At 40.3% G+C, this 27,915-nt stretch overlaps 2 protein-coding genes across 4 annotated transcripts; both read right to left on the bottom strand.

The window, feature by feature from the left end:
• Positions 1-539: 539 nt before the first annotated feature.
• On the bottom strand, positions 540-5,718 carry LOC137258838 (testis-specific serine/threonine-protein kinase 4-like). Its single transcript, XM_067796531.1, has 3 exons — positions 5,032-5,718; positions 3,115-3,281; positions 540-855 (listed from the first exon to the last, which is right to left on the bottom strand). Exons 1-3 carry the CDS (start codon positions 5,716-5,718, stop codon positions 540-542), a joined length of 1,170 nt encoding a protein of 389 aa, XP_067652632.1.
• A 6,031-nt stretch (positions 5,719-11,749) lies between these two features.
• Positions 11,750-27,727, bottom strand: LOC137258839 (serine/threonine-protein phosphatase 6 regulatory ankyrin repeat subunit A-like). Of its 3 annotated transcripts, none has more exons than XM_067796532.1 (2): positions 27,553-27,727; positions 11,750-15,061 (listed from the first exon to the last, which is right to left on the bottom strand). In XM_067796532.1, the coding sequence occupies exon 2, from the start codon at positions 14,952-14,954 to the stop codon at positions 13,839-13,841; it is 1,116 nt and encodes a 371-aa protein (XP_067652633.1). In that variant the 5' UTR covers positions 14,955-15,061; positions 27,553-27,727; the 3' UTR covers positions 11,750-13,838. The 3 variants fall into 3 exon arrangements, with proteins under 3 accessions (XP_067652633.1, XP_067652634.1, XP_067652635.1); XM_067796533.1 differs by lacking the exon at positions 27,553-27,727 and adding an exon at positions 19,368-19,448; XM_067796534.1 differs by lacking the exon at positions 27,553-27,727 and adding an exon at positions 16,766-16,926.
• Between the last annotated feature and the right edge of the window lie 188 nt (positions 27,728-27,915).

The raw sequence follows: 27,915 nt of genomic DNA, 5'->3' as shown, positions 1-27,915 counted from the left end.
TTTCTTAAATCCACAACTAATAAATAACTTCATCAAATTGTACAATATCAGTGACAATCCCATCAGGACAACCAGTTACAATCAATATTCACTAAAACATTAAATCTTAAACTTCCACAATAAATACATCAAGTTTTATCTTAGAAAATGTTCATTATGATTTACATTAAAAGAATTTATGATGTATTTATTATAAATACAGTTGAACTACAACACTCATTTGATTGTCCTATGCAACATGTGTAAATTAAGTATAATAACTTTGAATATACAATTTACCAAACATAGCTCTCCCAAAAGCAAATTCTTCCCTAATTTTTGTGAGTACATCTTCAACCACATAAAAATAGTTGACCAGTTCCCCAAATATGAATTCACAGGATTTCCAGATTAAAGAAATCAGAGATCACAAACCAAACAAACCCTTCTACCTTTGGTATTAGACATTACACTCTCATCATTGATTATCTGACCAGGAAACTAAAGCCCAACTTCTCTATCCCTACTTCATCACTTTTCTACCAACTGATACACGGGAATTAAGTGACACTCTCATCACTGATTGTCCAGCCAGGACTCTGAACTCCAGTCTTCTGTTCTTGAGACAACATCTGACCCAGTGCCTTGACCTTGGCCACTGTATCATCAGCTTCATCTGGTGGTATGTCAACCAATGTGTTCACCACAGGGCTTCGGGGCCTTGGTTCCTCCTTGATGTCTGTAGTTGCTGCAGTGGAGCCTTCTGACTCCAGATCTGGCACTTGTGGGGCAGACGGCAGACTCTGGTTATCCTTGGTTGGTGTTGTCCTAGGTTCATCCGGAAGTACACACAGGGTTTTGTACCATGTATCAAACCTGAACATTGAAATAATCCATGAAACTATCCATATAAGTAATTAAACCTAAACAGGGTGAGTATTTAGTTTGTATTTTCACTAGTCCATAAGACTATCTGCTACCAAGATGACATCCACGTATGGTAACACAAATTGTCCACAGGGAAAATTCACAACTCGAGTAGTAATAAAGTGTTACAAAATTATCCATCAAATCTTGTGCCAAAACATTATGAAACCTACAAGCATGAACTTGTCCCACACTTCCAGAGGGTTTGGATGTGATAATACAGATGATAACTGAACAGAAGTTACGAGGGTTGGCTGAAAAGTTCTAAGCCTCACTGTGGGAAAAAAAGTTACAAAGTCCATGTTTGTAATTTATTTTTCTACATAGTCCCCTTCCAAGTTCACACACTTTTGCCAGCGATGCTGCAAGGCCCGAATCCCGGTCAGGAAGAAATCTTCAGCTACCCTAAAAAAATCAGTCACAGCGGAAATGACGTCATCATTACTTGCAAAATGGCGACCGGCGAGTTCCTTTTTCATTTTGGGGAACAGGTGGAAGTCAGAAGGAGCCAAATCATGTGAATAAGGAGGATGGTCAATGAGTTCAAAGCCACAATCGCGGATTGTTGACATGGCCACCACCAATTTGTGAACAGGCGCATTGTCTTGGGGGAAGAGGACACCTTTAGCGATCATCCCTCGTCGTTTGGCTTTGATTGCTTCTCGCAACTGGTTCAGTAGATCAGCATAGTATCTGCCGTTGATAGTTTGACCTTTTTCAAGATAATCAATGAGCAGAATACCCCTGGAATCCCAAAAGACTGATGCCATCACCTTTCCAGCTGAAGGAACAGACTTGGCTTTCTTCGGAGCTGGTGAATCAGGATGCTTCCACCGTTTTGACTGTAGTTTTGTTTCTGGTTGTATCCAGGTCTCATCCATGGTTACAAATCGTGCCACAAAATCATCGGGATCTGCTTCAAAACGACGCAAATTGTCAAGGGACGTCTGGAACCTGACACGTTTCTGTTCTGCTGTCAAGAGCTTTGGCACCCATCTTGCAGAAACTTTAGTCATTCCTAATTCGTTGGTGATAATATGCTCAACCCTCTCATGAGAGATGCCCACTACACTAGCAATATGTCGAGTAGTCAATCGTCGATCATCCATCAACATATTGAGCACTCGTGTGATGTTTTCTGGAGTGGTTGCTGTTGAAGGCCTTCCTGAGCGTGGGTCATCATCAAGGCTTTGTCTGCCACGCTTAAATTCTGCAGCCCACTTCTTTACTGTGGAAAATGAAGGAGCATCATCCCCTAGAGTGGAGACCATGTCAGCATGTATCTGTGTTGGGGACATCCCTTTCTTTTGCAAGTACTTGATGACTGCCCTGTATTCAGTTTTGTCCATTTCTGATGATTTCAGAGGGTAGGTTTACCAAAAGAGCTGTAGTTGAGATAAAACTATTAGTACGTTTGTAGTTCTTGTGTCTATGATTCACTAAATGATTGTCCTCATTGGTGGCAAACACCTGTCTCTACCTGGTGGGGAAAAACCACTCAGGCTGAGAACTTTTCAGCCAACCCTCGTAAGACTGCACACCAGATATGCAATATGTTCAGGGATGGCAATTTTCTGTGGATCCACAGATTTCTGCCAATTTTGTTTCAAATCATCTGAACCTGCATTCAATGACACACAATTAGGTTTTCAGCTAAAAAACAATTTTCCTGTTGCCATCCCTGTCTGTTTATGTATATGATTCTGAATTCATACCATTGAACTCTCCACCCTCTTGCAATATGTCAAGGCTACAGTGGTTCATTCTGAGCCAAATCCTACACCCTTAGTGATTCAGTCACATTAACTCTTGTGATGGCCACGTCCTAGTGTAATTCCTATACAAAGAAGACACTGAGTCACCACAGATGTCTGGGCCTCCTTTCACAAAGCACTAAGGTGATCGTAAAGTCACTAAGGTAACCTCAGTGCAAAGTTTAAGAATGGAAGTTATGTTTAACCTTATTGTGAAAGGAACCCTTGGTCCATACAACTCAAAACTGTAATGATACAATGTACGATTTTGAGACTGGAAATGCTAGCTTTCAATCTTTTCTATGCATAACCTGCACTTTCCTTGGGTTTATAAAATTTTCAAAGGTCAACAAGTACATATATGTCCCGGCAACAGTGCATATGTATGGCATCAACAATTACAATTTACATTATCAGAGTGACAGGTGATCCAAAGTATGTGGAAGTTGTTTACCTGATATTAGCTATAGGTATCCGGTCACTAGGCTTGGTCAGCATCTTTAGTATGAGGATGCGACAGTTTTCAGACACTTCTGGCTTGGAGGGGAAAATAACCTTTGCCTGTACCTGTCGCAGTAGTTTCTTGTGATCCGAGTCATCAAATGGCAATCTACCATAAACCTGGTGAAGATCAAAAAAGGTTTAAAACACTTGGGAAAATGTAAACAAGAAAGTGGTTTGGTAAATAACAAGACCACACTCAGTTCAAATGGATTTGGTTTCTGTTGCAAGTCAGAGAAAAGTTGTAAACACTAGGGCTGTGAATTGCCCCAAATTTTGTATTGTGATATATTGGGATACACTCTCCTGTATTGCTATAGGTACTGCGATATATTGTGTTGAGATCTTTCCACTTCATTACATTTTTTTCATCTTCAAATTGAATCACAGGAAATGTGAGTAACCAATGTGCATTGCATAGCTTCTTTCAAAATGAAATAAGGAAAAAACAGCCTTCTTCTGTTTACATTTTTATTTAAAAACTCTTGCAGAGATCGACACTCACTAAAAAGTTTAACCGGTCCTCCAGGCTAGTCGATTTTGTATGTCACAAGTCCTTTAAACAAATTCCAGCTTAACACCTTACTGTGAAAAAAATGTCAACAAGGCTTTCTTTTAAAGGTAACTTCTTTCCAAAGGAAAATTAACACAGATAATTGTATGATCTCTCATGTCATATATATGACAAAGTCAACTAAAACTTGCAGACACCTTATCCTCCATCAACCCACCCGTACTATGTATACACTTTAACTTTTTTTAACAGCTAAGGAATTTCTGATAATTTAAACAGTCAGAGCAACTATGCACATCTGTATTTCTCAAGAAACATTTAATTGATGTCACAATCATGTGTCATAATCCTGATGTGCACATTTTAATGATTTATGCACCTATGTCTTTGAATAAAAGTAGTATTAATATGACCTATTTCATGAATGAAGTTTGGAACACTTTCTCAAAGAAATGATTTAACAAAACACTCAAGATCAGCAAAGGTCACTCTGTATTAGGAAAGCTGCACTTTCTTTGGACTGAATAGAATAATGAAAAAACATTGGAATATGAGAAATAAAGCCTTATAATAAGATAGAAGCCTACATTTATCAAGGAAAATATCACCTTGTGAAACATTATTACTACTACATGTCATGCACCATTTAGAATTTTTAGGTCTAATCCAAATCTGGGGTGGACACAGCTTTTTGAAAAGTAAAGTAGGTAGACAAAGAAGTACATTTGAAAAGTTTTATGATAAATGTTGATTTTAATCATTAGGTCGTTCAGTTTTAATGATGTCCTACTTTGCTATTTGACAGCTTTAAAGAAGACCCATTGCCAATCATTTGGAAAGACTTATACTGTGCAGCCCTAGTACACATTATGAAAACAGAAGCAAAGTAACTGTTTAGTAAATAACTAGTGCTGTCGAAAATAGAAAAAAAAGTTTAGGCTTTTACTCTGTATCCCTAAACTTTACACACATGCAAAGTGCATATTTATATGAAAATAACCCACATTCTAACTGGGCCTTCAGTGGGATGGGTATTAGCATATCCAGAAAAGCATGTTTACCGGTAAAATGGGGCAAAACTTAAAGATAAATAGTCCGAAAAATACAAGCTGCTGAAAACAGTAGAAAAGAATTAGGTGGCAATGATGAAAGACAACTTGACCTAAATCACAAGCACCACCCAGTATTTAAAATGTATGTGTAGTGCAACCTGCCTCGATTCACTCAAGAATAATCAGTATATGGTCTCCCTGATTTACTGTGGCGACAGTAATCACTCTTGTCCCAAAAAGAATGATATTCTAAACCATATAACCCTACCATGTAGTCTAATGAGACCCGCGTCATGTGTATTACCATCGTGAAAAGAACGACCCCGATACTCCAGACCTCGGCACAATAAGGGTTGTATGGGACGCCTTTAAGGATCTCAGGCGGTGCATAAGCATAGCTTCCACAGTACGTCTCACTCAGAACAACTTCATTCCCTTTGGTCCGGAACAGCCTTTTGGCGAAACCAAAATCTGTAACCTTGAGCTCCAAGTTGTTATCAACCAACAAATTCTCACACTTCAGATCCCTGTGGACAATCCCCTTGCTGTGCATGTAACAGATCCCGTCCAGAAGGTTCCTCATCCACCTCCCTGCCAGTTTCTCCTCAATCACCCTCCGCTTACGGATGTGTTCTAGAAGATCGCCATTTTCTGAGATTTCCATAATGAGGAAAAACCGTGTTGTTGTTTCAATCACTTGATGAAACTTGATCAGATTCGGGTGACGTAATATCCGTACGACTTCAATCTCCCGCGGAAGAAACTTCGTGAGATAGTCCTCGGGTGCCTTTCTTTTGGAAATGATTTTAATGGCGACCTTAGATTTCTTGTTTACGTCGTAGGCGGATTTCACACATGCGTACGAGCCATTTCCCAGTGTTTTGCCGACAATAAGTCCTTGTGCTTCAAGAATCTGGAACCGGCGGCTCGAGCGACTTTCCCCTCGCTTGGCCGAGCTGTTGTCTTGGGCAGGGCCGCCAGCTCCAGACATAATTCGTGCTAGATTATGGGAGTAGCAGGTTCCTAGAACCCATGATTGCTGCCAGTCTACTCCGTCGCCATGTTGCAGATTACTGTGACGTCACAAGTAAACACGTCACATCCGATGTGACGTCATACCTCATTTCACGCAAGACGTGTCAAAATCTTACCATCAAAAGATGTACGAGCAAGTTAGTATTTTTTCCAAACATAGTTGATGTCCTTAGACGCTTACGTTGATGATCAGAGGTCCTGAATAATATGATTAGCATATTGTTTTTTTCTTTGGGTGAGAGCGGGGTTTGGCATTCATTCGTCACTCCGAACACCCGGCTTCGATTCCCCACATGGGTACAACATGCGGAATCCATCTCTGTGTCCCCCGCTGTGGTATTGCAGGATTATTGCTGAAAGCGGCGTAAAACTCACTCACTCTTAGGACCTGAAGTTAATCTATTTACTTTTTAAAAGGGCCCATATGATACGGAATCACTGAAATTGAATGATTTGTTAAGTGAAAATAAACAAGGAGAGTTTTATTCTGCGTGTCCGAATCAATAGTAGAGTGCATGGTACCAATTTCGGGAACACGTGTAACCGAGACATGACGCATGTGATTGTTCAAGGTTAGGATTCAGTGAGTCAATTGGCTCATTCATTTTAGTCACCTCACGTGCGTAATTGTGGTTATTCTTCTGAGTGGCACTTCAGCCTTATTTGTTGTTGGTGTAATAGAAACAGGGTGCTGATGTACAAAAGCACAGTAGCGTTAGACAGCCTTTAGTCTGTGTTAAGGAATAGAGTTACGGTCAAAAAGTCATCTAACTTAACCTTTACTCTGTGGCAGTAAAAGCAGTATGGACTATTTAGTCAAGTAATCACGACGTGTGGGTGATCGTGTAAACAAACAATGAGGCACTATTTTACGAATAGAGCGGTATGCCCATGCACTGGTTTCCTCCGCGAAGGTAAGGAGTAGCATAAGGCTTCAACCCATGCTTGCCATGAAAGGCGACTAAGCTTGTCGTAGGAGACGACTAATGGGATCGGGTGGTCAGGCTCACTGACTTGATTGACACCTGTCATCGGTTCACAATTGCACAGATTGATGCTCATGCTGTTGATCACTGAATTGTCTGGTCCAGACTCGATTATTTAGAGACCGCCGCCATATAGCTGGAATACTGCTGAGTGTGACGTAAAACTAAACTCACTCACTCATGTTTCTGCTGGGAGCGTAGGTTGTAATAACGTCTGTCCAGTCCCTTTCAACATTGAATAAATATGTTCAAACAGAATTTAAGGCCTATTATGATTCATAAGAATGAAGATTTTTATGGATATCAACTTCTTTATGAGAGAACACAACGTTTCGGAGTTAATGCTTACTCCTTCATCATGAGGGTTGGTGATGTACAAACACAAGTATGTACTCGGGTAGATAGGCTATACATGAATTACATAGATAGAATGTACACAGGTAGATGAGATTAATTTATCAATAAGTCCCAGGCACTTGGTAGGTACACTCCTTGGTCGCGGTTGATGGCTGGTTTCTGTCTCCGGATCTCGATGGCCATCATGTATAGCCTATCTACCCGAGTACATACTTGTGTTTGTACATCACCAACCCTCATGTAAACATGCTCACCCCCTATCGTGTGTTATGTACATCATCCTATCATGCGTAATGTATCACCATTGGCTTCCATCCTTATCCCCAATCATGTTATGTAAACATATCCAATCAACTGTAATGCATTACCATTGGCTTCCATCATTGTTATCTTAACTATCGGCTTCCCATCAGTGCTTGTTTATACTAGCTTTCGTTAACTCATTCCACTTGTTACTTTGTTATTGTTTTACCTGTACATATAAATACACCTCTGTATCCCTTTCTCAATCACCTGATGAAGGAGTAAGCATTAACTCCGAAACGTTGTGTTCTCTCATAAAGAAGTTGATATCCATAAAAATCTTCATTCTTATGTATTTTCACTTCTAAATGACATTCAAAGACTTATTATGATTCAGAACGGTAGACCTCAGTGGGCGGTAGCCGCTATATCAAATGACTCACAGTCTGCAATCTGCAGACTTTGCAGAAGAGATTTCTACAGACACAAAGCATTAACGATCGGCAATGCACAGGGCGTCCCAGGTCACGTGAAGCATGGATCAGTTAGAAACATGGGCGAAGATTTTCGAAGCCCTGTCAGCACGAAGATAGTCGCAAGTTAAAGTTAATTATGGCACTTACGACTATCTTAGAGCCAAGAGGTCTTCGAAAATCTAAGCTCCGCACAGTCTATAGAATCGTTTTTCACTTTTACATATTCCTGACAATACGGTTAGATATCCCGTTCAGTGCCGTCCAGTCCTCCGTCCGCCCTGACGTTCCTGTTCGACAAGAATTGTTAAAATCTTTCCTATTTGAAACTTCCTCGCCGCTCTGGAAATATACACCCTTATGTGATAATGCATACATATTGCTTTAGTAGTAAAGCGACTATGTACGCCATGGAATAGCCTTAAGACTAATACCAAGTGATCCAATATTTCTTATTTCAATAATGAGTCACACGATTAATTGTTCAGCCTGATGATTGGATGCAAATAAAAAGGTACCGAAGACCTCGATAAATATTCATTCTGGATTCACGGAGGCGTCCCTATGAATCTCATGCGAAAGTCAAGATGGCAGATTTGGGGATGGATCTGTAACTACCGACGGATTATAATGACAAACAGAGCGCCAACGCACAGTGGTCATCTAGTTAATGAGTGAGTACGGTTTTACGCCGCTTTTGTCAATAATCCAGCAATATCAAGACGGGGACATCAGACATTGATCCAATGTGGGGAATCGAACATGGACTTTCAGCGTGACCCGTCGACGCTTTAACCATTAGGCTACCCAACCGCCAGTTATTGACCATGGAAGCATCACATGACGTTACTACAGGGACATTACCTTATTTCCATCTATATTTCTAGAATTTATCATTTATACTATTAATTATTACCATAGAGATTCATAGACTCATGCAAGTCTACCGTATCGTAACTGATTCATAAGTGGCTGGTTACCTCTAGCATTGTCCTTACACAGCAAGCCGCTAAAGAAGTAATATAACACTATATCCGTATTTGTGTGATTGTAGGTTTCACCAAGTTATATATAAATTTTCTTTATACTTCTATCATACAGTCAACAGCCATTTAACTTATGTTGTCTGCCATTTTTCTGCAGTACAATATATGCATTCTCTATACTGCACAGGCATAATAATGATAATGAAAAAACAAACAGAAAAAAACGACCTGTTACAAGTGAGTGAGGTTAGTTTTACGCCGCACTCAGCAATATTACAGCTATATGGCGGCGGTCTGTAAATAATCGAGTCTGGACCAGACAATCCAGTGATCAACAACATGAGCATCGATCTGCGCAATTGGGAACCGATGATTCTTCGCTTAAGAACGTTTTATTGTATTGTTGCTAGTACTAAGATAATATATTTGTGGATGTAATATGTTGGCCGAAGTGTGAATTAAGTTTGTGAATGACATGAAACTATTCCCATAGTTTAATCAAGTGGAACACTTCCTGATCTTCTATTGTTCTTCGTATTCTCTAGTTTCTGATAAAGTTTTACGCGGAAGCTTATGAAAGGCACATTGTATCAATTAGCATTTCCTTTAGCACAACCATTATTAATATCGGACATCGAGCAAATTGTTTCCGGAGTAACCATTGGCAACAGTCGCTGACAACATGTATTCATGCCTTGGACGTAAAATATTAGCACATGACCTAAAATCTTGATGGTCGTTTACTGGGTCACAGATGATAAATGCACCCTCTTAGACTAAATGTGTTACTTTCTTTTTGGTTGTCATGGAGTTAAGAAACCATAGTTACAATTGTATTAGTTGGATGTCAGTGCGAGCTCCTGTACAGTTTGCAAGTTTCCAGCTTATACACACAAAGACTCATCTAAATACGTTACGTATCAATATACGTGAAAAACGAAATGGCACGTGTATTTGTTTACAGCACTACCATCAGCATATCTTCACATGTTGTAGAAAACCGCGATTCAAGTCGACACCATCAAATAACGTATGTTTGAGTTAGTGAGTTGTGTTCTATACGTCGCATTTAGCAATAATCCAGTAATTGCACGACCGGGGACACCAGGGTTGTGCTTTACACATTGTACCCATGTGAGAAGTAGAACCCGGGACTTCGGTATAACTAGAAAACGTGTAACCATTAGGCTAATCCCCACCCCCCTTGTTTAAGTTAATCAACTTTCTTCTTATAGTGGTATTTTACTCAAGAAGTTGTTATGGTGAAAAGGAGCAAGTCACATGTATGAGGACAGTGTCTTTATTGCAATGGACGAGGCGTTTAGGTGTAATGAGTGAGTGAGTTTAGTTTTACGCCGCACTCAGCAATATTACGGCTATATGGCGGTGGTCTGTAAATAGTCGAGTCTGGACCAGACAATCCAGTGATCAACAACATGAGCATCGATCTGCGCAATTGGGAACCGATGACATGTGCTAACCAAGTCAGCAAGCCTGACCACCCGATCCCGTTAGTCGTCTCTTACGACAAGCTTAGTCGCCTTTCATGGCAAGCATGGGTTGCTGAAGGCCTATTCTACCCCGGGACCTTTACGGGTCTCCTGGTCAGTCGTTATATAAAACACCACATACTGCACACTAATCGCTCAAAGAAACGTTACTCTCCTTCCTAGAAGACGGAGGTACCTATCTTGCAGCTGGCGTTGTGATGCTTGGACGTCCACTTCTTGGTCTGTCTACGGTGACCTCAGTCTCTCTGCAGCGCTAAGTATTTTAACCGTGATACGGTGGTATCCGAGGGCGTTGGTAACAGCACTGTATGTCGACCCCACCTACAGCATCCCAGTGACTCTTACTCTCACTTCAAATGGTAATCATGGCATATCTCTCGTACTTGTGCATCATATCACGCATGTTTTCGTGATTTGAATTAAGCTGTGCTGAACCGAATTAAGCTTTCTTGTAAACTAATACCTTCAAACATATCTTGATGGTTTTTAAGTTTTTGATAAAGGTAGGAAGGTAACGTTTCTTTTTGGCGTTTAGTGTATATTTGCGTATGTACGAATGTATGTACGTATGTGTTCACGAATTTGGATGTGTGATGTGTGTGCGATATACATTTTCGTGTAGCACAAAAGTTTTACTGTGATCTGTGTCTTAAAGGCCATATGCTATGTAAACGTTTTAATTATGTCATCATGTACGGCTTATTAGCATGTGACACAATAATAGAACAGTCTTCTTCCTCTTCAACATCTCCATCTTCTTCTTCTCCACTGTCTCAGAAATACTGGAAGCGTGCGGTGATGAGCATTCGTTCCACTGTGTGAGAATTTTGCCGTAATTGTGTTTAACATGTGGACATCACAACAGTTAGAGATACATCTGTTTATTGCTTAAATTTGACAAGATAATAACAAACTGTACCAAGGAGATGATAATGCCAGTCAATACTAAGCTTTAATGACATCCTAGACAACAAACAGACACAGACACACACACACAGCCGTTCCGCTCTCCCTTTATATTACCATATTTCTTCCAATAAGAAAGCTGCGGCTATCGGCAGTTGTATATGCGTTAGACGTCCATGCACGTCATATGGTGCATAAAGGTGAATACAAATAGTTTTCATGGGTTTTTTTCTCAGAAGTGAGGTGTGAGTGAGTTTAGTTTTACGCCGCAGCAATATTCCCTATATATGGCTACGGTCTGTAAATAATCGAGTCTGCACCAGACAATCCAGTGATCAACAGCATGGACATCGATCTACGCAACTGGGATGCGATAGCATGTGTCGACCAAGTCAGCGAGCCTAACCCACCCGATCCAGTTAGTCGCCTCTTACGACAAGTATGGGCCGCTGAAGACCAATTCTAACCCGGATCTTCAAGGGCCGAAGGTGGTAGGATGATGTGACAAAATTGAAAAACAAATCATGCAGAAGGAAGACTTTCCTTTATTACTAAGAATATTTACGCAACCGGACACACATTGATCCCTGAAGTTCAAGACAATGTCACCTGTGAAGTACTTCTAGGGATTTCAGTGAGTTCAATAATTTTTTGGGGGAAAATTCATTTCAATTCTTTAATAAAAATTACTGCAATGTTTTGGCAGGTTGAATGTTATTGTTTGATGTTTTACCTTTTTGTTTTGTTTTGTCTTTGTTGGTGGTGTTTTGTTTTGTTTGTTTGTTTAACGACGCATAATATACCAGCTATATGGAGTCAGTCTGTAAATAATTGAGTCTGGACCAGACAATACGGTGGTCAACCTTATAAGCATCGATCTACGCAGTTGGGATACTTAAACCAAGGGGGCAAGCCTGACCACCCGATCGTGTTACTAGTCTCTAGTTAAATTAATGGGTGACGAGAAATCTTTCGTTATGTGGCCCAATGCAGCGTGCAGTCATTAACGTAAACGTCCCTGGTGCAGCATAAGGGGCATGTGGGGATACAGTGGGTTAAAGCATTCACACCTTGCACTTTGAGTATCGATGCATCATGCACAGTCAACAGAACGCCCATAAAACAGATGATATTGCACAACAACCAGAGCAAAAGCTCAATTTTCCCTGACTACTGAACACAATTCATGTAAGCTAAACGACTTTCTAACCTTCTCAGAAGGTACTCTCAGAAATTCACAGACACCTCTTTGCGCCATCCGTTATATGTATGCAGTGGCAATATGACCCCCGGTCTTATATGCTAATACAATTTGTATTCAACGTTGTATAAGCGATGTCACTAGACACCTCTTGTAAGATGGCTAACTTTGACAATGTCAATGCTCAGTCACGTCCTTACCGCTTTGCTTTTGGTAGGGATGATTTACGCTCATATCGGTTGATCCCTATCCAAATATAAGCAGTATATACAGCGGAAGCTGTCAAAATCGGCATCTGTCAAGTCCGGCAAGTTGTCACCACCAGCATGAAATAACACCCCATCCGTGACTTGTACACTTATCATCAGCTCTGCGATTCGGCACATTGTCTAAACAGGATTATTTATTCAGTCCCAATGAGTGCCGGTTTAGACAGCTTCCACTGTATTTAGTGAGAGAAGATTCTGGATTTATGTCAATACCATCGCAATCCCAGATTACACACGACGTCAATAAAGCGTAACCGGTCATAACCACATGGACTTGACACAACTTAAACAGACGTAAAAAATATAACTACAACAACAATATCTTTTTTGAGTTATCACAAGATATAATACGTTCACTTAAAATTGGTATCAGGGGATGGAATGTATATTGACTAGCCTTGTATATGAGGGATAGTTGACGTATCTGTTCCATCCTCGGTCATCAAGTGTATCAAAAAACATTCATCATCATAACTAGAACTATACCCTATCAAAGATTCTTTTTGCAGAATTATAAAAAGACTGAACAGCTCAGCAAAAGAAACGCATCTCTAGTTGTGTCTCATGTCTTTAAATATAAGACATAAACATGAACGATTACTGTTATGAGATTTCATTTTTCGAAACTTCCGTTTCTTTTGCTGTCAGTACACAGAGACTGAGATGACATCAGTTTGGAAATGGTGGAGTAGATTCCAGGGTGTATATTCTAACAGATATGAGCTATGACACACTGGCTGATCGAGAATGTATATGTCCGTGCGTTAGATACGGTCATCCAATCGTAAAAATGGAAGCGCATGCGGGAAAATGACGGCATCATGACGTACTGATATGTGTAATGACAAAACAGTCACAAGACCGCCATGCCTACCACCTGCCCACACTTCCAAACAGAACATAAACTGCCGAGGAAAAGAAAACATACAATCATGTTACATTGTGGCTAAAGATTAAAGGAGAGAAGAGAGAGAAGTGCTTATTGATTGTGATGCAGTTGATACGGGTATCTTAGCGGTGTTCGGACCACGAATATGCAGTGTCTCGGTGACACGGCATAGCGATGTTTGGATAACTTTTGCAATTCATTCTCAAAAGCATGCTTTTCTTTTTCCAAGCAGTTTACCTAAATAATTGTCAACATTTATAAAATCCCTGAAATAAAGTCTGACATGGCTAGAAAGTTTTTCAGACACTCTGGTAGGGGTAGCTGATATATGTTGTCCAGAATAGAAGTGTCGTCTGCTCCTAAGTTCAAGGAATGTCTGATGGAAGCTCGACTCAGCTCTGAGAGACTTTTGGGCGTTCTGGCTTGTTCACGTAACCAGTTTAGTAGGTCAGAACGCCCACTTCTGATGTCGGTGTTGGGTTCAACCAGTCTCATGAATGTCCTCGAGAATGCGGGGATTCTCCGTGAACACATGTCCACTTCTTCCTGGTTAACCTGGTACCCCGCCATCACCATCAGTCTGCTCACAAAGGGTTCACATCGGGTGAACGCCTCCACTAGGAGGCTACGGGAAAACTTAGTACGCTTTTCGAACATACAGCCGCCATAAATAAGCAACGCGGCGATGAAACTGTTATCGACGGAAATTGCCGCTGAGAGAGGCGTCCACTGTCCGTCACTTTGGCTAAGTCTACATCGGGAGTCGACAAACATCTTTAATATGCTGTCCAGACTAGTGTAAGTATTCTTTTGAGCAATTTTGTAATAGAATATAGACGTAAGAAACGGCGTAGAACCTTTCTTTGTGGTAGCGTTGACGTTAGCGCCCCGTTCTAACAACATCTTTACGATCGTCTCGTTTCCTGTTCTAGCAGCCTCGTGTAACGGCGTCCACCATGCCCCATTTTTACTATCAACCTCCGCCCCAAATTTACACAACATTGCAGCAACGGTCTCGATATCCTTTCGAACAGCGCGGTGAAGTGGAGTGTTGAATGAAATGTCTGCGGCGTTAACGTCACAGCCTAGCGTTATCAGACAAGACGCCACATTCTCCCGCCTGTAATTACAAGCTATCAGCAGAGGCGTCTGCTGCTTTGCGTCTGCAGTGTTGAGATCCCACTTCTCGTCAATGAGGAGATACAGAACGTCCAGATAGTCCCTCTCAGCCGCCCAGTGAACAGCCGTCCTGCCTCCATCGTCCCGGAGGTTACGGTGACATCCCGACGACAACAGCCCGCGGACCTTGTCTCGCTTGCCCCATTTCACAGCCTCGAACAACAGGTAGTCGTCATTAACAAACACTGGCATGGTGAAGGGGTGACGACTTTTGGCGAGGAAGTTGTAGGTGAAGGTCAGTAAGTCCTAACCTGTATCGGCAATAACGTCATTGACACTGCAGGTCAAGGGTTTTTAATCTGAAACAGATAAAATTAAACATATAATGAGTGTCATATGGTTACACTAGTTGGCGTATGTATGTACGTGTGTGTGTGTGTGTGTGTGTGTGTGTGTGTGTGTGTGTGTGTGTGTGTGTGTGTGTGTGTGTGTGTGTGTGTGTGTGTGTGTGAGTGTGTGAGTGTGTGTGTAAATATTCGAGTCAGCACCAGACTATACACTCATCAACATCGATCATCGATCTACACAATAGGGATACATAGACATCTGTCAACCAAGTCAGCGAGCCTGACCACTCGCTCCCGTTAGTGGCCTCTTACGACAAGCATGGGTTGCTGCAAATCAATTCTAACCTGGATCTTCACGGATGTTTTTATATATATTGTTTTAAGGGGGTTTAAATTAATATACAGTGACAAGCAAATGCTTGCAGACTGTGAAGTAGGACAGGCAGGTCCCAGTTCAAAATGAAAGACTTTGATAATATTACCTGAACACTCAGTTAAAGGAGACATAAATACCTGAAGATGTATGGTTCTTGTTGCACCAGTATCAATACAACATGCCTCGGATTACTAACATTATTCCGACTAACAAATCGCTTCCAGTTAGCCTCTCACAGTCCCAGAAACACATTATTGTCCCTACATCTAGCCCTCTCTGCAGTGCTAAAGCTCTAAATATAGCAAGTCTACATTTCCGTAGTTTCAGAATCTCTGATCTTCCTGGGGTTCTTTTTCAATTAAAATGGGTTTGTTTGTTTCAATCAAAGTTATATATATTCAGAGACTAAGCCTTAGTCTAGCTTCCAGTCAACTCCAGCGTTTTTAACAGAAGCTGATATTTGCTCTGCAAGCCCCATACATCGCAACTCAATTATCAGTGTTAACCTGTTAAATATGCAGGTTGAATTATGTACGTAACAAAAATGCCTACGTCTTTAGACGTCTCAGTTCCTCTGTTTTGATTTCATGAAGTTCAGACTATGGTCCATGAATATTTGCATTCAATAAAACCCCGAAGGTTTAATTACATTATGATGCTATGATGCATGTATGTTAATACGGAACTGAGCGATAACAACAATACATGCGTTATCTCCCACGTTCGCTACCAGCATGTTTTAAAATACTGGCATAGTCATGAAGAGGACATGAAATATAGTCAAACCAGGATATGTTATATTTATCTATCTCTCGAAGTGATGGGTTGTAAAACATTTTCCGATTTGGGGTATCGATCACTCTTATTGAGAACATATTTCTTGCCGCATTTGAAACTGCAGGAGCTTGCAACGCACACTCCGGACATATATATATATGTATATATTGACATATATATTGATATATATATATAGTCACCGATTGGGTCTTAGCACCTAGATATAAGTATCCCATTTAGTGCTAAAGCTCAGTCAGTGACAGTATATAATAAGACCTCGAAAGTAACGGTATGTATGCATGTACTTGGATGCCCTTTTTGTTAAATCCTGAGATCCTGTGTCTGAAACGAAACATTTAACATACACACACAGTGTGGAACACTAATACATTTTAAGTGCTGATACATATTACATATCAGTCGATAACTCACAACAACTATCGTACTACCATGTTTCAATATAAACAGAGTATCGTTGTAAAATATCCCAGCACACATAACGGTTACACAAGCCATCCAACAAGAACAACATGTCTTGCACACCTACATAACGGTAAACTTACCTAACTAGGCAAACATCAACAGCAAAGGTCAGACCTACAACTTAGAAGCTATTTCCCAGATTACATAGGTAAACTCGGGCGGCATGGCAACATTCTCCAGTCCTAGTCAACCGACAACCAGGCTAACGGGAAACACGGCACTAAACCTTCCTTCAGGTGTACAAGGTATATAGGTTTATATACACCGGACCAGCGGGCGCTAATCATGGTAACGGTATCTTATCTCAGGGTTATAGACAGGCGAGGGAGCTAGGTGCTCATAATTGCTCCCGACACGCGAAATTCTTGCCAGTATTTATCAAATCATGCGTCGCAGGAAACATGTTGACCCGTGATAACGATCATTTGATGAACAGGTTAGGGCTGAAACTGACCATCCCGTTGCAGGCGAGACAGAAATAATAATTATGTAACAGTATCTGTTGAATGACGTAGTCCATACTCTGCTATCTGTTCGGTTTGTGCATGAGGGTGCACTTTAGTTTTGAACACATGCAGTCATGATTTAACCAGACTGATCTTTGTATTTCCGAGAGGTACTGGAAACCAGACGAGCTCTGGGAAAAGCAGAACCAAAACACAGTCGTTCTTTTATCATTCATAGTGAAAAAACAGTACTCATTGTCATTATAGAGACACATTATAGATACATTTACACGACCGCATCATATAGACATTAGCAGAACAGGAAAACAAACAATCTGCATCTGTTTATAACAATACCCCGAGTCATATTCACTCATAACATGCCAAGGTGTATAAATATATACCACTCACCTTGACATAGAAGCACTACATGTTCTAGGCACCTACCTCTTTAAACAGCATGCAAATAAACGGGTTAGCAATGGGGGACTTTGTCGCTGCAACAACTATGTCTCTGGGGTTCTTTGTAGTTCTGACACGACTGTGAGAAGAAGATATGGCGGTCGAGGATTACGCATTCGCTGGCATTGGTCCTGTCTGCTTTATTTCGCTTCTCCGACCGTTTCTTTCTCATGCTTCTAAATTTAGCGCTTCTTATGTTTTGGAAGGAAACCTGGTCTGCGAAACACCTTAGTCCTGCCGGTTCCTCGCACTTTTGTGATTACGAAACCAGCCGCCCTGTCATGCATGGTACATCTATTTATTTTAGGCTGAACTGTTTACAATACTGTGTATACGTAGCAGAGTTCTGCAATAGTTGTATTTGCTGTAAGAACACGAGTTCCTTCGCGTACTATGGCAGCAAAGTATGGTGTCCTTCACCTTTACATTTGAAGCGTATTTCGATAACCTTTTGCACAGTTGTGAGTATTATCAAAGACGATCTGCATATGTCAAGCATTAATTCAAAGGGCTGCGAGAAGGGCACAGATTCTTGTCTCCATGTGTGTTCAACGTCACTGAGCAGTGTAGTCGTACTGAGCTGTTCTGTTCAGTTCAAACACTACGTTTAGACTAATCTCAGAAATCTTCCTCCCTTTAGTATCCCTCCATTGCAGCTGCCCAATTATTCACGATCACTTCAACTGAGGTCGGAACACTTGGCAGGTTTATCTATAGACAGTAGAGCCTTTTATTCCTGATCACTGTACACGCTTATTCAAGATGAACTTTGTGTATAGGTAGCATGTTGTTGTCGAACCACCATTTTGGTATATATTACAACCAGTGACCGGATTATTTTGCGTGCGTGTTTTGGACGCATAGATTCGGATGTGCAACATATTTTAAAAAATGAAATCTTGAAATGATTCTGGATTGTAATGAAAATTTCACGCGCAAAAGATTTGGACTACACCACAAAACCTACCACGAACACTGCTTTTGTTTCTCAGGATGTCAACGCCCTCGCTCACAGGGCAATGTGAGCTGTCCAGTTGAACCAACAGAGTATCCAGAGAATAGATGGCTGTGATACCAGACCTTTCCCTCATTGAACATGTCTAAAATATCACAGGAAGACGTGTACGTCCACGTCTCAGACAGGCGACCCGTAACTTGGTCGTGCGCTGCAGGAGGAGTGGACATTCTCCCAAAAAGAAGAATATGTCTCGTTGAGTGATTAAATGTTCGTCAAATAATGGAGAAGTTACCTACTAGAGATCAGTTGCCATGTTACATATGGGGTGTGTTCATGTGGGTGTGCGTGCGCGCGCGCGTGTGTAAAATGTGTGACATGTTATAGCTTGAAACGCGCCTAGTGCATGGTAATACATGCTCATACACCCATATTGCAATACACACAATAAAAAGCACATTCATGAACTCAAGTAAGTCATGTTAATCTCGAAGCCATCACCTTCTTTAACTGTCAAGTGGGGTGGGTTTTACGCCGCAAGTAGCAATATTCCAGCTATATGGCGGCGGTCTGTATCGAGTGTGGACAGGTGATCAACAGCATGAGCACATGAGATACGACGACATGTGTCAACCAAGTCAGATCGCCTGACCATACGATCCCGTTACTCGCACCTTACAAGCACGGGTTACAGAGGATCAAATGACGAGAAATTATCATTTTTACGATAAATAATTGAAAACATATAATACTGTACTGTAGAATGGTGTTATAAAAAACTCGACGTTTGAGAAAACGGTCACAGAATCAGTGTTTTACCTGGGATACAAAACTGTGTCTCTGTCATGAAATCACATCATCCCATGAACGTGCAATCAACGTCGAACAAAGACCCAGAATAATCCGGACGAGAAATAAACATCCTTGTGTTCACAACTCTTTGTTGTGTGTGCGACACCACTCGAGACCAGATCGGTTTCACATCCTAGTAAACCAATAGCTCAGCTCCGACCCCTGACCTCCGCTATTTAACGCGTTTCAGGTGTGAGTGTAACATACCCTGGACAAAATGACGACCTACCAAATATCTAAACTACGCAATCGGCGCCTGTACTGACAACGCCAATGCCGCCCTAACAAACAAACCGCATAATAACTAATTTTCTCACACAATATCCGCACAGATGGCGAAGGCAGGCTCCATACACCCATATGCAAATTTACCTTCAATTAAATCGTTAGCTGCGATGACGCATCCATGTTGGGTTCTCATCAGTTTGACTGCCCTGGCACATCAGAAAACGAGGGAGGAATAACACGCCCTTGTTATACCCCTAGCGTTTAACATTCTCGTCACGATTAATCCCGACTGATTGTTGTCTAATGCTAAGCCTCTCAGATCAAAGGGTAGCAACTTTGTCCTTGCACAGTCCAAACCGTAAATGGCCACGAATAACTTTAATAATTCATGGTTGTTATATAAAACAGTTAACATAAACTCATATTCCCTATGGGTCAGTTACAATTTGTTTGAAATAAGTGTACGTTTCTGTAAAGGGGCTGCTGAATTAGTTATGCTATTTTACTATTCAGCTTTTGTAATTGTCTAGTCCAAACAGTTGGACATTTGACAACACTAAATTTGAAAGAAAAAAATTGTGTTATTTACAAATATTGTTCCTTGTCGTTTAGACTGATGATCGAGTAGTCATAGCAACCTATTCATATAATTCCAAACGAGCAGTTTCACCCTTAAACGATTGTAAACCTGTATTACATAATTCGTATATATCAACTGCCGTATATTGCTGATAACTGACACTAATTGCGGCCAACGAGTAATCCCAAGAACAAAACGCTCGTTATCTGCTACCAGGGACCATATAATACTGACTTGAATACAGGAAAATTGGCGCTATCGAGTACCAGACGGCCAAAGTGATTAGTTAATTCACGCATATAGTGACTGTTCATTAATTAATTCATGCTTATTTTGACTATTAATTAATTCATTCATGCCTCTAGTAAGGAGTTGCTCTTTATAGGAATCGGCCAAAGTAACAGCGTGCAGCTTTTCGACGATAAATTTATGTTCGGTGGACCGTCTCACAAAGTATTTTTTTTATGACGATGGTAACTTTATGTTCTAACATGTAGACTTGTGGTTATTTTATGTGACTAAGGTCGCTTTGTGACGCTGGTATCGCACAATTGTGATAGTCGACAGTGGCCGAGCGGCTTTGAAGTTTGATCACCGTTGATGTCTGTGAAATGTGTCAAACTGCAATGCATGCATCAAGACTGGTTTGACAGAACATAACAAAACTTTATTACACTGTACCCCATATACATAGCATATTTCGGTTAACATAATATATAACTCTCTCTCTCTCTCTCTCTCTCTCTCTCTCTCTCTCTCTCTCTCTCTCTCTCTCTCTCTATATATATATATATATATATATATATATACACCGTCTAGATTTATACAGGTGTATTTGTTGCTATCGAAATTATATATTCAGAGACCAAATGTTCAACTACGCCCATTGTAGGCTGATGGGACACCGCTAATTGTGAATGGTTTGCATGACACATTCACTCCGATTACACGACAGTCAGTCTTTACTGAACTTGGACCTGTGTCAGTTCGATTTTTCTCCGACGTTCGTTTTGCCAACATGAAGTGACATAACATGGTTTACTATGAAAAGCGGTGTTTAACTTGATTCTTTTTATAATATGTCTATTGTATCTGTAATTATATAACCACCACCAGGTGGATTAGGCTAGTGGTTAAAGAGCCCACTCGTCACGCTGAAGACCCGGGTTCGACTCCCTACATGGATACAATGTCTGAAACCCGTCTCTGGTGTCCCCCGCCATGATATTGCTGGAATATTCCTAAAAGCGGCGTAAAACCACACTCACTCACTGTGAATGCAACACTGTTAGTATTGCCATCAACATTATCAACTGTATACAATCAAACATCCTTCATGTGTGATCATAAATTAACTAGCTTCTGCCGAGACCATGCCAGATTCCGGTTATGAGGACTTCCACTGTATATTTTCCTTGCGCATATATATAATGTTGTGCATCACTTGATAACGGTGTTGGCATCTACACCCAAACGCCTCGTCCATTGCAATAAAGACACTGTCCTCATACATGTGACTTGCTCCTTTTCACCATAACAACTTCTTGAATAAAATACCACTATAAGAAGAAAGTTGATTAACTTAAACAAGGGGGGTGGGGATTAGCCTAATGGTTACACGTTTTCTAGTTATACCGAAGTCCCGGGTTCTACTTCTCACATGGGTCCAATGTGTGAAGCACAACCCTGGTGTCCCCGGTCGTGCAATTACTGGATTATTGCTAAATGCGACGTATAGAACACAACTCACTAACTCAAACATACGTTATTTGATGGTGCCGACTTGAATCGCGGTTTTCTACAACATGTGAAGATATGCTGATGGTAGTGCTGTAAACAACTACACGTGCCATTTCGTTTTTCACGTATATTGATACGTAACGTATTTAGATGAGCCTTTGTGTGTATAAGCTGGAAACTTGCAAGCTGTACAGGAGCTCGCACTGACATCCAGCTAATACAGTTGTAACTATGGTTTCTTAACTCCATGACAACCAAAAAGAAAGTAACACATTTAGTCTAAGAGGGTGCATTTATCATCTGTGACCCAGTAAATGACAATCAAGATTTTAGGTCATGTGCTAATGTTTTACGTCCAAAGCATGAATACGTGTTGTCAGCGACTGTTGCCAATGGTTACTCCGGAAACAATTTGCTCGATGTCCGATATTAATAATGGTTGAGCTAAAGGAAATGCTAATTGATACTGTGTGCCTTTCATAAGCTTCCGCGTAAAACTTGATCAGAAACTGGAGAATACGAAGAACAATAGAAGATCAGGAAGTGTTCCACTTGATTAAACTATGGGAATAGTTTCATGTCATTCACAAACTTAATTCAGACTTCGGCCAACATATTACATCCACAAATATATCATCTTAGTACTAGCAACAATAAAATAAAATGTACTTAAGCGAAGAATATTGGTTATTTCATCAATATTTTCCGAAAACGTGTAATGTTGCATGCGTCTAAAGACTTTCATTCCAGAAAAAAACAAACAAATAACACGAAACAATGAACAATCTGATTCGAGATTCTAACTTACATACCGCACACATATACATGCACGCATGCGCGCGTTTTCATTTCAGTGGAAACAATAGAGAAATCAGTTATTTACCTTTCTCATACGACTGGATTCGTGCCTCATATGGCCTGTATCACAAGAAACTGGATTTGGTCACGTGGATGTGAATCAAGTCATGGTTGAACACAGTCATTATGAGTATAACTACCTACTTCTGGCAAGTATTTACCGTGTCATGCTCTCCCCCACAATGCTTTGTTACAGAGGACAAGGTATATGCAATGTAAAATAATACAAGTGAAGATGAATATGACGCTAAATAAAAAAAGTGAAACGTTTTGGGGCATCGGCGCGCCTCTTTATAATTTGTGGGCGTAACATTTTTATTGCCATTTTTAAAAAAAAAATATGTTGACTTTGCCGCGTCCCAGTCGAGGCCATTTGTCCACTATAAGAATATGTGTCTGTAATAACGAGTTTGACTGAATCTACAACTGATTAACACGCGCTAAACTTTCCAAACTGTATTTCTGAGCGAAAAAATGTGTTCCTCGCTCCCATTTTTGTTATCAAAAATTATTTGTAAAAGTCCTACAGCCCTCGTCACTTTTGAAAGGATTGTGCCTGTGAAACATTTAATATTTTACTTACTTCAATACTTTGAATACTTAAATAAATGCAAGTACAAAAAATGGACCCTCACTCATGACAATAAATATATGATTTATAACTTTTCCCACTGTAAACTGCCATCCGATTCTGACACCCACTGCCCCTCCGACTGCTATGCGTCATAACGATATTCTGGCACGTGCCGCTCGTTTAGCCAAATGTAATGCTGGCTGACAGCTATTGACCCGACAATGCAACATTAAGAACACGGATAACCAGACAATGAATCCAGAGTGGAGCAATCCGAGGTAATTTGACTTGACGTTGATGTGACAGTCGACCAACAGAAAATGTCACCCTGACTTCTTCGAAATATCCTGCATAAATTGTCCGCCATTAAATCTCAGCGAAACCATGCTAAATATCACATGATCCTTAAAAAAAAATACTGTTGGTGTTTTGAGAAAACATATTTAGCCGTGACTCTCAGATAACCTTTTATGGGTAATGTCATTTTGCAGGTTGACTATGACACTTTAATGGTTCGGATCTCGGTGTTGCCTCCATAATTTGTGTCGATATTATTGCTAACAGCTATGTCCACTCACTCAGATGAGGTAAAGATTTTTTTCAGAAGCCATATCAATCACGCTTGATCTCGGGGCATATGGATGAACACAATTGTGTTCTTTTTAAGTATTTTAAATCAGATCGTATACTAGTTCAATAATATATAATGGGATCAATAAAAGTGCAATTATACACAGATTTTCAGTTGTGGTTCTTGTGTTAAGTATGTGTATGTGTTTCGGACACACATTCTTCATCTTGTCGCTATATTCTTGAAGCAATGTCCATGCGGGGTACAGGTTACACAACACCAAATGTTTTCCCATAGACTTCTATAGTAACCTTATATTTTTTAAAAAAATATCCAGGCTATCAACAGCCATTCCATGTACACATGGGCACAGTCTGGCCTCTAAACTACAATAAAACACAAGTTGTGGCCAACTTGTCCGGCACATTTGCCAAGCACAGGAAGCGGAACACATCAACCCCCAGCTCCGCACCGAATGTCACCTACTTCAAAATATAGGTACACACATAAGCATAACCCATGGTGATAAAAATGACAGCACTAAATACTTAAAATTGTGGTCAGTTTTAATAACAGGGTGGATGTGCTTTTAAAACACATACACATCTTACACTATTTCATCCAATCACAGCTGTCACAGGCCTCTGTCCGTTTGAGTTGTTTCCATACGGTCCTCGCTCGGGCAGCATGTGATATTGATATAGTGTGGTGGAACCTGTAGAAAAAATGGTCTGCATCTGCACAAGGCCAATCTGTGATTTATGTACTGTACATACATGAAACTTCTCAGAAAAAAAATAAAACTGCATGAAACCTCAATATTTTTTTCTGTCCAACATATCTATTATGGCAAAAGAATAAAGAGATTTGCTGCACTGATAGAGGTGTAAGAGTTACATCATGTCTACTTCATCAAAGCTTTGCAAAAATGCATTTCTGCTTTCATAGAGAAAGTTTTCAAATCATGTATATACCATGGGAGTTCACTCCTATTTCACAAAAGAAGGGGGTCATGGGTTGATTCCATACATGACTGGGGCTGCCTAGATCATATCAAACCAGAATATATTTTGAACGACCAAAATCATGGACTATAGGCCAGATATTGGGGAGATTTCACATTAAGCAGCTTTAGAATCTTGACATATGTAAGGCTGGTTGATGAAGTTTGTCAAAAAGTACTAAGTGAGGAGATGCATAATGCCTAGCTGTCTGGAACACTGATCAGAGTACCCTGCCGCCTGTTCGTCGATCAAGGCAAATGACCCCTTAAACAGATGAAATCACTTTTTGACCACAGCATGATAGGAACTTATGCTTGACTCTATTGATTCATCAAGCTAAGACTTTTAAAAACTTCCAGGAAATCAAAATTATTTACTGTGAATTGTTTTGAGGTTGTTAGACTTGACAGTTTCATGTATAAGCCAGTTTAGAGGGTACAAAGTGGAAATATCCTCATAATTTTGGAAATTTATTGGTTAACCTGCCCAAAACTGAATATTTCTATTCACAGTTAACAGTATTTGACAGTATCAGCTAAAACCAGTGTTTCTCTGCAATAATTTATGGGTTACTGGGTGACAAGAAGACATATTGTATATGGGTAAACAAGGGAGATAATTTAAAGACATCACACACTCTCATGTCAATAAAATTTCTGGTCAGACCCACTCTACAAGGATCAATTGTTATTATTTACATCTAATCAACTTCTTGGGTTCATGTACAGCCCTTAATTCATGTCTGGCAAAAAGAAATACTGCACAGTGAGGCATTAAGAGATCATGGTCAGAAACTTCCAATGGATGACGACGACCGAGTGGGGGAAGTTACCAGTCAGACATTGTGGTGTTTTAACTGGACTGGGGTACTTAAATGTACTGTATGTACCTACATATCCAAGTACTGCAACTGCTACAAGGTGGTAAGACATATCGAAGAAAAGGGCGTGTGCTTGATTAGACGCAGTCAACAACAGACTTCAGACCGGCTTGTCGAAATACCACATTGTATGTGAAGGCTTCTGTTTCTGATGTATGTGTGCATACACACCTCCCCATTCATCAACAGGCATTCTGCAAGCTGAAAATAATGTTGCTATTATATTAAATGTCAAATCATAAAATCCAAAACAGCAATGAGACAGTTGCAGATAAAACAAAAAATAATTTTGAAAGTCATATGTGTTAAAAAGGGGAATTTTTTTTAAAATAAGGAAAGAAAATTAAGTTGATTCACATGCAAAATGGGTCAGACAGACAGAACTGACCATATGCTTCAATGTTTACATTTAAAACAAGGGTTTGTGACATGTTCTGCTGTGCAATGAACATATTTCATGATTTTCCTTATCATTTAACTTTAATTTGACCCTCAGGGGATAACCTCAGACACTCACATTGTTATAATAGTGTTGATTTTGGCTTACTTTGTTGTCAAATTCATCAGTTCCAACAAATTTAGAAGCAGGTAACCATTAATCAAAGGTAGAACTCACCATAGGGGTCTATTACCACTGTTTGGCCTCAAAACGAAGCAACGTTCATATTCACAACACTAGAACAATCTATTCCACTCAATACAGCCCCATCTTTACTCCCATTACCTTTAAATTTGCCTCCACATTCATACTGACTTGTTTCCATGGTGAAATAAACACAGGAAAGCATGTAAAGTATGAATTACTGAAATGTGCTCGAACCCTACAGGTTACACAACACCAAATGTTTTCCCATAGACTTCTATAGTAACCTTATATTTTTTAAAAAAATATCCAGGCTATCAACAGCCATTCCATGTACACATGGGCACAGTCTGGCCTCTAAACTACAATAAAACACAAGTTGTGGCCAACTTGTCCGGCACATTTGCCAAGCACAGGAAGCGGAACACATCAACCCCCAGCTCCGCACCGAATGTCACCTACTTCAAAATATAGGTACACACATAAGCATAACCCATGGTGATAAAAATGACAGCACTAAATACTTAAAATTGTGGTCAGTTTTAATAACAGGGTGGATGTGCTTTTAAAACACATACACATCTTACACTATTTCATCCAATCACAGCTGTCACAGGCCTCTGTCCGTTTGAGTTGTTTCCATACGGTCCTCGCTCGGGCAGCATGTGATATTGATATAGTGTGGTGGAACCTAAACACATGTGTAGACTGACGAAGTTTAGCGTGACCGCAGACAAACCCCACCCAACATATCTAAGAAATTAGCGAGAGAGTTACAGGGCGTGATATTTCTCGTGGTCAGATGTCACTTCTGTCTGACAGCGCCGCGCGTCGACGAAAAATACTCAACCAACACAATCAAGTTATCAAAATCTAAAAATAAATCATGTAAACATTACGTCATAATGTCCCGCTAAGCGATTGAAACATTGCATTTGCACAGTGCGACATCAATATTACAGAATATTATGTTATATCATATTAAATCAATATTATGACTGGACATCGATTAGTACGTGGACGTCAGAATTTATCATTCATTGTTAGGTATTCTTGTTTAGTGAAAATGTTTGTCGATATAACAGAGGTAGTCAATAGGGAAGACAATCGTTGACATTGTATAATTAGCCCTACCGTATTCGACGTTCCGTTGTCGTGGCGGCGGAAGTGGACAGTGGTGGACTAGTCTGACCATTGTCCAGTTACATATCCGAGAACAGAACACGAACAATGAAACAGTCACTGGTCAAAGGGCGATGGCGAGCGTCGGAAGACGGCGACTTTTGTCGTCAGCTGATGTTTTGTTGATAGCCGAGGGACCGTTTCAAATATACATTTAGAATTTAGTATTTGTTCGCATTCTTTGTTCGAGTTCCTCCACTTTATGGAAATAACTGAATTCGGTGCTACCACTTACAACAATTCTCAATATCGCATTTCATAAATTCAACTATATTTAAATAAAATATAGTTCTTGCAGTGCTAAAATGGTTTGAA

This window comes from Haliotis asinina, chromosome 12 (genome assembly GCF_037392515.1).
Source record: "Haliotis asinina isolate JCU_RB_2024 chromosome 12, JCU_Hal_asi_v2, whole genome shotgun sequence".
NCBI classification, from domain to species: Eukaryota; Metazoa; Mollusca; class Gastropoda; order Lepetellida; family Haliotidae; genus Haliotis; species Haliotis asinina.
Note: the sequence above shows the minus strand (reverse complement) of the source record. Positions and strands in the feature narration are given on the sequence as shown.